Below are 10,000 nucleotides of genomic sequence, written 5' to 3' on the forward strand. Positions count from 1 at the left end.
TTAACTTTTTTCCATTATTTATCTCGGGGTTTTTTTGTGTCTGTTAATTAAAACATGTACTTTATGATTCGGCCGCAGCATTTCTTGATAGACATGAGACGCAGCGCCTGATTGCCGCCGCAGAATCAGCTGCGGAAAGCGCTTTGACACGCGGATTGAGTGACAACAGGAGGTCAAGCTCTCCTGCGAAGTTGTTCAGCGGGTGTAAAGTTACGAGCGGAGAGGACACACCTCTAGAGGGAGTTCCCGGGGAGGTTGGAAACAAGGAGCTCTGATCACTTCTACTGCAGAAAAAGCCAGGAGTCCTTTCACTTGGAGCGAGCGGTCGTCCGAGCCTGTGGCTGTGCGTCTTTCCAGCAGCAGTAGCCGTGCCACGAGAGGAAAATGCCCGGGATGGGCAACTCTTTACGCGCGGCTGCCCTCCTGGCTTTCGTGGTTCTTTCTATTCTGGTGTCACTCTTAATTAGCAGCGTGCAGCAGTTTGGAGCGAGAATATCTCACTTTTCCAATGCAACTGTCGGTGGTGATGAGGGGGAGTTTGCGTCGCTCCGCGGGGCGTTGATTTTCCAACTGAACGAGAGGCGCAAAGAAATTATTCCGCTACTATTACCTGATGATGATGATCACGATGAAACCAGGCTATCAGTAGAAAGTCGACATTTGGATTACACTCTGTGGAAAGATATCACGCATGGCACCAGGAAAGCGCATATGGATGAAATGGATTGCGATTCTCTGGTGGACATGCAGGCGGTGGAGATCCTCGGGTCTGGATACACCAAACTGGTTGTCAAAGTGAATCTAGCCGGAGGTCAGCCCGTGGCGTTAAAACTCGTGAATGAGCAGGGGATAGACATGGGGAAGTGTGTGGAGGATTTTAAAGACCCCCAAGGCTGCCGTGAACTCGTTTCTTATAAATTGAAGAAAGAAATTGTCCTGTTGCAGAGGCTGCAGCATCCGAACGTCATAAAGGTAAAGTGCTCCCTCTGTCTGCCTTGTGTCAAACATTTAAAGGCTTAAAAAAAGTTTTCATGTAGCCTTCTAAATATATTTAACTTACTATTCAAATGCAGAAGTAACATTATAGCCAATATAGTTATTGCAAAGGTGTTTGAGGGTATAGGGCTTTAAAAGATACTCACTCACTTTTGAACCCTGCTGGATTATTAAGATTTTCCATATTCCATGTACCACTGCTCACATTTTCCTTTGTCTCACACACAGTGAGCTGGATGAAAGGACTTATTGGCTCTGCACAACCTTCCCATGTAATTAAATTAAATTCACTGACCCTCTTCTGACCTTTTGGTCCAGTTTGGCAAGAGCAGACAATGTGCCTCTGTCCTCTCTACTATCCGTGGTTGCATCTGAAACCCCCTGCGCTTATTCACTCAAAACATTACAGCCCAATTTAGGACTATAGTTTGAAGGTAGCCGATGGGTATGTTTCTCACATCCAGTAGTCCTGTTAAATTGATTAATTTGGGTGTACAGAGAATCTTCCCCTGTTGGCTAATGTTAAATGTGAGTTCACTGTCACAAGTCTGTGCTGCTGAGTGCAAGGTTGGCAGTACATCATGTCCTCTTAATTCACCCATACGTTTAGAAGTTATACACACTTCAGCCTGTTTCTTTCACTAATTTTTTTTAAAGTTAAAATGAAAAAACAGTAGCTTTGTTTTACCACTGTGACTAACCCCAGTTATTCTCTACTCCACAGCTCAAAGGTCACTGTGCAGGAGATCCAGGAGGAAGAGGAGGAGAGGGAGGAAGATTCACAGTCATCCTGGAGCAGGGGAATCCTCTCCAGATGATCCAGCTGCTCCAGAGTCCCTGGGAGGACAGATTCAGGGTAAGTACACACTGCCAGGCTGAAAGTCTCTCGCGCACATATTGCACGTAACGCGTGTGCACACCCTTGCTCCTCTTGGCAGGAGAGATGAAGGCTGAAAGATGAGGGAGGCAGACATTTGAAACTCATAGACATCCCGACATCTGTCCCTCAGAGTGTATTTGATCAGGCCGTGGGTTGGAATGGAGATGGGTCCTGGAGTTAATCCACTGCAGGCTAGGAATGTCATCTCATCCCTCTCACACACACACACACACACACACACGCACACACATCCAACATGCTTGGATCCCTGGAGTGTAAATTCAGTCTCTGTTGACTCCCACTGTGAGCATACCTGTGATGGGGGTTGACTTAACTGTGTGCGTGCGTGCGTGCGTGCGTGCGCGTAGGTGTCTTCACGCATGGATGTGTTTGAAAGAGAATGAAAGAATGGGTGGAAGAGATGAAGAAAATGTCTGAGCATGCATGTTTTGTTTTTGGATTTGCAAAAGTAACATCACAGTCTGTGAGTATCATCTCAACTATGGGCCTCATTTTGCTGCATCACCCAAATAGCCGTTCATAATACCCCCCTCAAGCTGCTTGGCCCCTTTCAGCTACATTGCATCTGTGCAGGCTACAGTAATCCAGGGGTGTTTGGTTTCACCCTGCCCTGTTATTACAGCGCTTCGATCCCACCAAGTGACGTCCAAGAGACTCGGTGCATTACCTAACACTGCAGCTATGTTTGTAGTGTGACAGGATCATTTCATGCTCTGTCAGTGCGTGGCTAATGCCTTTATTTTGCCTTTAGTAGCCTACTTATTTTCTGTTTCTGTTTTATTATAGGATTTAAAGAGTACTATAAAAACAGGTCTCAGGAAATGGCTTGCAAATGTGGTTGGTGAAAATGTCTTAAAAGCAAATAACACTGTTTTTGCGAGACTGCAGGTTTTTTATATTTTACCATTTTTAGCTGTATAATGAAACTTAAGTCCATCGTCCAGCATGTCACCTATACAGGAGAAAACAAGTCATTATTTTAGCTTGACTACCAAGAACTGTTGTATTTATTCCAACATTTTTTAAAGGTCTTTATTTGAGTGGCAGAGGTTGAAAGGAGCCAGGTAATCCACTCATTTTAACTGAACTTCTGTTCTAACTAACTAAACTAAACCCAAGTTTGGAGCTAGAGGCAGGGCTGCAACTAACGATTCTTTTCATTATTGATTTAATCTGACTTTTTTTGTTTTTTGGATTAATCTTCCTCATTTAGTCTAGAGCTGAAATCTTGACAATGAAATAATCATCAAAGTATTTTTTTTTTTTTTTTTAGCAAAAATACAGGAGAAAACTAGAATGTTTTCCTGTTCTTCTATGATAGTGAACTGAGTACTTTTGGCTTTTTGATCAGACAGAACATGCAGACTTAATATGTCCCATTGGGCTTTAGGAAATCGTGATGTAAATGATGTATCAGATAATATTACTGTTTTTGATTACAAGGACAACGTGTTACTCATAGACTACATTCCTGTGCACTTCTAGTCATAAATCCAGGTGATCCATTTTTGGCATGTCTGATCTCCTCCCAGGTGTGTCTGGACCTGGTCAGGCTCCTTCACTTCCTCTCCCAGTCTCCTCTGGGCTCCGTGGCTCTGCTGGACTTCCAGCCCCGGCAGTTTGTCACCGTGTCCGGCGAGCTGAAGCTCACAGACCTGGATGACGCCAGCGCTGAGGAGACCCCCTGTCAGACCGACACAGACTGCACCCTCCAGTTTCCACACAGAAATTTCACCCTGCCATGCTCGGCCCGGGGAGTGTGTGAGGGCCTGAGTGAAAAGAGGAACATTTACAACGCCTATAGGTAAGAAAAACGACAGTTTTACTACATGATGTGATGGATGGACCCTCAGCTACATGGATGATTACTTAAATATAGGCCCAGCTGACACCTAAAATGTTGTTGATAGTAAAGACGTACAGCTGGAAATTTGCGCTTTGATGGAGGTGTGATGAATAAATTGTTAGTTTCAGTGGAAAAAAAATACTTTTTTTCTGTTTAAAAAGCAATCCGGTTTTTGACAGCTTTATGGACTGTTTGTTTTAACACTAGTGTGAGACAAGTCATGTTTTGTGGGAACTATGTGATGGGGCTTGTCTGTCTTTCTGTCTGAATGAGTTGTCTTTGCCCGGCCCCAGGTATTTTTTCACCTACCTGCTGCCTCACCAGGCCCCGCCCGGCCTCACACACCTGGTAGACCACATCATGAACTCCACAGGTGAGGACGTCTTGACATGACATTAACTATTGAAGATCAGAAAGCAAATCTTCCATTATTGTAGTCGTGTAATGACATGCCTCGGCCTAAGTGCATCTTTTAATGAGCTTGATAAGATGCTTCATGACATGTAACATAGTAATGAACACAACTTGTTATCTGTGGAGATCACACGGCTGGGATTAGGCAAGACAAGCACAGTGAAGCAAAACCAAATCATCCATATTGGATGAGTTTGACTTTATGCCTGTAGTAACATAGATCTTTTCCCAGATTGAATGCATTGTGTGTGTCCAGGGGAGCTGAAAGCTGACATCAATCAAACGCTGAAGGCCTTTGAACACATCCTCCTCCTCTACAAGTCTGGCCTGCACCTGGACAACCTGCCTCCGTCAATAATCAGAGGTAAGAGCTTGTTGGATAAAGGCTGCTTTTTAAAAGTACAGTTAGCCCTCTTGTAGACTCTTTTCTTTTTTTCTTGGAGAGATTGCTTGGCTTTTTTGATCCCTCAAAACTCTAGACAGTCTATACCTCTGTATTCATTATGTATCCTTAAAAAAATTAAAGGGGGGGGGGGGGTTCTCCTGCTCAGGCTGTTTTGACAGGTTTATTAGGCAGCTGGAATGAGACGACAAGACCAAAAAAGTGGGATTAATCCTGCATGTCTCTGGCTCAGAAAGCACAGTCGGCGTTCATTTAAAAAAATCAGTGCTGGGATTAAATCGAGTTATTCTTTATGTAAGAAATGTTCTGTTTAGTTATTTTGCCTTTCACTGTAGCCGTATAAGATCTTTTTGGAAACTTGTCCAACTTTTGAATTCTTTTTTTAAAACAAACTCCAGTTAACATACTTTTGCCTGTCAGAATAGTCAGATGAAGTAATTGCTTTAGCAAACTTTCCATTCCTCTTTTGTATTCTTTCAGTATAAGCACTGAAAGTCTTTCACTTTTTCTTCTCCGCTCACTCCAGTGCAGCCCTCTCCCGCCGTTCCTCTCAGCTCTATGAAATATTAATAACAGAATGACTGGCTGCGTTCCTGTGGTGAGATTTTCCGTCCCCCCAGATGCTGGACTGTTTATATAGCAGCGCTTTGTGAATTTAATCACAGATTCAGGGTGAAGAGGCCTGGGCGCTAAGGCTGACACCAGGAGGGAATGTTTTAGCTTAACAAGGAGGTGCCATGAGTCAACCCTGCTGCTGTGTGTGTGTGTGTGTGTGTTATGTGTGATTATGACCGGGGGAAAAAAGTGTGTTTATATCATTTCGCCATATTGTGGGTTTTGTTTTTGGGTGGAGGACAAGCCTGTTAACGTTGGTGGTTTAGTTAAATTTAACTTAGTTAGCTTAGCTTAGTTTGGCTAGATTATAGTTTGACATATTGGGAAATACACTCATACACTCACTTTCTTGTCGAGAGTTAGATGGGAAGATACAGAAATGCTATCTGTCCAGTAAATGTACACTTGGTAGCCAGTTAGCTAAATGTATCATCCAGACTGTGAAACAGCTAGCTCGGCTCTGTCTAAAGGTTAAACAATCTACCTACCAGCACCTCTAAAGATATAATTAGAACGATATATCTTGTTTGCTGAAGATACTTTATTATGTATCTTCTGGTTGAAAACAAGTCTTCAGGAAGTTACTGTTATTAGCCAAGATATAATCCGGCACACAATCCCCAGCAAAATTTCAAAGTGTGGTTTTTACATTGTATAGATTAAACAAACAAGATCTAATGTGTTAATTAGAGAGCTTTAGAGGTATTGGTAGGTGGACTTTTTAACTGTTAGAAAGAGCCAGACTACCTGTTTGCTTCTGTTTCCAGTCTTTGTGCTAAGCTAACCAGCTGCTGGTGTTAGCTTTATAAGGGAGACCTGCACACGCGAGAGTGGTATTCTTCTCATCTACCTTAGAAAGCAATGTGTTGAACTGCTGCTTCAAATGATTAAACAACCAGAAGAGAAAAACAAAAAAATAAGATTGTGCAATTGTGTATTAAAAAACACATGGACAAATTAATATGCCTCTCTCAAAAGAGGGGGGAAAAAACAGAATTGCAGCCAAAGACACAATTAGGCTTGATATAAGAAGCCAAATGTCAACACAACTCAAAGAGTGTGTGTGTGTGTGTGTGTGTGTGTGTGTGTGAGAAAGACACCCAAGTCTTAATTTGAAATTGCTGACAGATGGAGAGTCGTTGGTCATGTGGATGTAACTTTTTATACAGCTGAGATCATCTGTGATTTGATGGAGGAGACCAGAATCTGGGAAACATGTAGTTACTTAAAATGGCTTTGGCTGCAAGTATGAATTGCAGCAAAGACTGAATTAATTTAGGTCCTGAGCACTGTCATAAATATGTTTTCATATTCTTTATATTAATATCAAAGATGGCAGTTTTCTCCTCCTTCATGCTAAACACAAAGAGCCTATATTCACATGTCTCTGTCTCCTCAACAGCTGAGGCTTTAGCTCCCAACAGGCCTAATTTCTTTCTCCCCTGAGAAGGATCCTCAAAACACTCCTCCTCCTTGTTCCCTTTTCTCATGCCCAGAAGGCAGATCCTCGTGTCTTATTCCTCTTAACAATACCCCCACACACACACCGGCTCCTGCCATTTAGGAAGGTTAACAGTTTGTAACAGTGTGCCTCCTCCGTACGGACTCACAGACGAAGCTTTTGTCCTGTCTTGGAGTGTGGGTGTGTGTGTGTGTGTGTGTGTGTGTGCAGGCATATATGTGCATTCCTCTTTCTCATGGCTCCTGCTAATGTGTAGCAGATGATTTAAGGCCAGATCCACTAGACGTCTGACTGAAAGAGTTATAATGATGAATGTAACGCAAATGTTGGGCAGGATTTGCAGCTTTTCATTTGCGCTTGTTAAGTAAATTTGGATATATTTTTGATTTGTGGATTGTTAGTCATACAAAACAAGCAATTTAAAGAAGTCATCTTGGGTTCTGGGAAGTGAAAAATTGTGATTTTTCACTTCCCAGAAAAAAATTATTTTTGTACATTTCAATCAATTAAGAAAAAATTGCCAGATTATTTGACAATGAAAATAAATATTAGTTGTAGCCCTACTTATAAAAACTGACCTGTTCAGGAGAAAACAAGTCATGTTCAGTTTTTTTGGTATCTTGTGATGTATCTTTTGTAGGAAAATATTTTTAGGTACATTTTAGGACTGTGAGATGTTCAAAAACATGCAATGTGTATATATTTTCACAGGACATGTCTATGTAAATTACCATATTTTGGTTTATCATGATAAAACACAACCTTTCTTTGTTAAACATTCACACCAACCAGATCTATTTTACCTTTTAAACCTGTCAATCATGACCGTTTTAGGAACGTCTTTGAGTCAGTAAGAACTCTGTTGTTGCATGACAAACACGCTGTATATTCACCTTCAACCTGTTTTCTTTGTTGTTCTTCTTCATGTTCTTATCTGTATTCTCTTCATTCGAAGCAGCACAGGATCGGTTTCCCCTCAGGAACTTTCATCTAACCCTCAGAGTGCTTAAAAATCTTTCAGTAACCTCATGTATTGAAGTGGCATCTCCTCTTCCTCTGTGGTTAGATTACACCGTGATGCGAGGTATGGGGACCTCCGGGAACGTGGAGTACCGCTGCTGGCCGTCCTACAGCCAGCTGGGCTGTGTGCTGTCGGTCCACAGTGCCAGAGAGGCAGCGTACATCTGTAACTCCCATTCTCAGTGCAACAGCTTCACTCTGACTGGACAGAAGACGTGGACAGGTTAGTAAAGACACATTAACTCCTCCTTTCTTTTCCTGTGTCACATTGCTGTTGTTATGCATGGTTTTTCCAGCAAACTCATTAGATAAAATAAATGAACCTGGTGCAGAAATACTGAAAATGTCTCTATAATTACCCAGTAAATCATGCCTGTCACATGACTAAGACTGCTGAGTAAACATACACAGCCGCTACTCCTTTAATCTCTTTATGAAGCTTTTGAATGTTGAAATGTATACAGTTATTAAGGGTATCAAGTCAAAACGTGTTACTTTATTGACATTGCAGGTGTGTTTAACATAGCTCTTTTCCTCTTTTCTTTTTTTTAAATTCCCCCCCCCCCCTTTTTTTTTGCACTTTACAGGTCGCCTTCTGGCCTCCTTCAGGAGCAGCTTCAGTCATCTGGTGCCTGATGGGATGTCAGAGGTGTACGTGAAGAAAACCAAAGCTCCTGAAACCTCCACATTGTGACACTAGGAACAAACAGAACGATCCCGTTTCAGGCTGGCGGGAGTCATTACGGAGGCGGGATGAGAGATAACGGGCAGTCTGCGATGTGAAGCAAAGCAAAATGTTGCGCTTAAGATGAGATCCTGCTCGTGAACATGTTGAACGAAAGTCGGCTCTGCGGATTATGCAGGAGGGAGCGTAGAGGCTGGGCTGAGGAGGAGGCGTTTGAAGTGAGGCAAGTGAATGTGATGTATTTATAGGGCTTCTGCTCAGTGACTGTTTGATCTGCCTGCCAGCTCACTGCCTCTGCCAACTACTATTTAAAGGGATTTCCCTTCAGGTACAATTAAGGAGGGGAGAGCCTTGTGCCCTCAACATGTTTTTTTTGTTGTTTTTTTTCCTACCATGTCTTTATTTGCCATGTGTGTTGGCTTTCGTTTGTGAGGCCAGGTCCCCATAGTTGGATTTTTAAGCCAAAGAGGTAATAAGAACAGCCACTGCAGCTCAGCATTTGAAGCCTGAGGACGAGAAAAGAAAACAAGCTCTTACACAAATACACTTTGATGTTAATGCGCTGAGGTTGCGGCTGTTTTTTCATGGTTCCCTGGCTTAGCTGCACTGTGGTATGCGATGGAAACAACCATGTAAGCATTTACACATCAACAATGAGCAAAGATGATTAAAACCATTCCAGATCAGTCTGTGTATACATACTTTTGTAAACTTAGTTTATAGTGCTTAGTTCATAAATATTTAAATGATCGAATGAAATGTAATTGTTCTTACATGATTGTGCGTTATAGCTTACGTGCACCTTGTGGGTGAAACTTTTATTTTCAATGAAAAATTATTAACTTCAGTGTTTTCTTTTATACTTCACTTATTGTAATTGTACAGTTTGACAATTTTGTAATTATATAAATGTGTTGTTTCTACTTTTTGTTGTTGTGGTCATTTACATCTTTTATTGTATTAAGTCTAACTGTAACTTACAGCCTGATTATTTCTCATTAGCACCTTTGTGTGTGTGAGAGAGACTTTGTGTGTGTCAGTGGGGGAGGTGAAACTTGCACGTGTATATTGACGTGGTTTTATGCGTGTTTTAAATCCTTTATCTGCTCGCGTACCCCCACATCTACAATCTGTAGTCCATCTGAATGGCTGAGAACTCAAACCTAGGGAGCTCCGCAGAGTTTGCACAATACCAGAGGAATGCATTCAAATGCCCCGTCATGCTGGGCTCATTATGAGCCTTAATTAATACATGTAAATTAGCTTACTTACCAACCCTTTCTCATGGTGAGAGAGGGGGCATTACTGTAAGACAAAGGCAGTCATCAGGACAATCAGTGCTCAATCTGTGGTTTGCACACGAATGGGCTTGCCATCTGTGCATGCCAGGAGCAACCGGGTGAGGTTGAGATAAGGTTAGAACTACAGGGTGGCAGGCTGAAGAATCTGTAAAGTCATGACTTGTTGCAGCCACAGAGTCTCTGGTGGGAGAAAAAGAGCAGACCAAATACCAGTGATGTCTTGATATGAACCAGAGACTTTTGTAACCTTTAATCCCCTATCCCTGTTGCTGTTAAAAAGGAAAAAAAAACTTTAATCTTGATTTTAAAAACATCTATGTAAATATATTAAGAATCAATAAAAACATTTTATTGCAG

At 42.0% G+C, this 10,000-nt stretch overlaps 1 protein-coding gene across 1 annotated transcript; it reads left to right on the top strand.

The window, feature by feature from the left end:
- The first annotated feature begins 124 nt into the window (after positions 1–124).
- LOC123979401 (extracellular tyrosine-protein kinase PKDCC-like) lies at positions 125–9,265 on the top strand. Its single transcript, XM_046063312.1, has 7 exons — positions 125–972; positions 1,721–1,852; positions 3,430–3,701; positions 4,037–4,116; positions 4,414–4,521; positions 7,704–7,880; positions 8,245–9,265. The coding sequence occupies exons 1-7, from the start codon at positions 385–387 to the stop codon at positions 8,349–8,351; spliced, it is 1,464 nt and encodes a 487-aa protein (XP_045919268.1). The 5' UTR covers positions 125–384; the 3' UTR covers positions 8,352–9,265.
- Positions 9,266–10,000: the final 735 nt, after the last annotated feature.

The sequence above is a fragment of the Micropterus dolomieu genome, linkage group LG11, assembly GCF_021292245.1.
Source record: "Micropterus dolomieu isolate WLL.071019.BEF.003 ecotype Adirondacks linkage group LG11, ASM2129224v1, whole genome shotgun sequence".
In the NCBI taxonomy this organism is placed as follows: Eukaryota; Metazoa; Chordata; class Actinopteri; order Centrarchiformes; family Centrarchidae; genus Micropterus; species Micropterus dolomieu.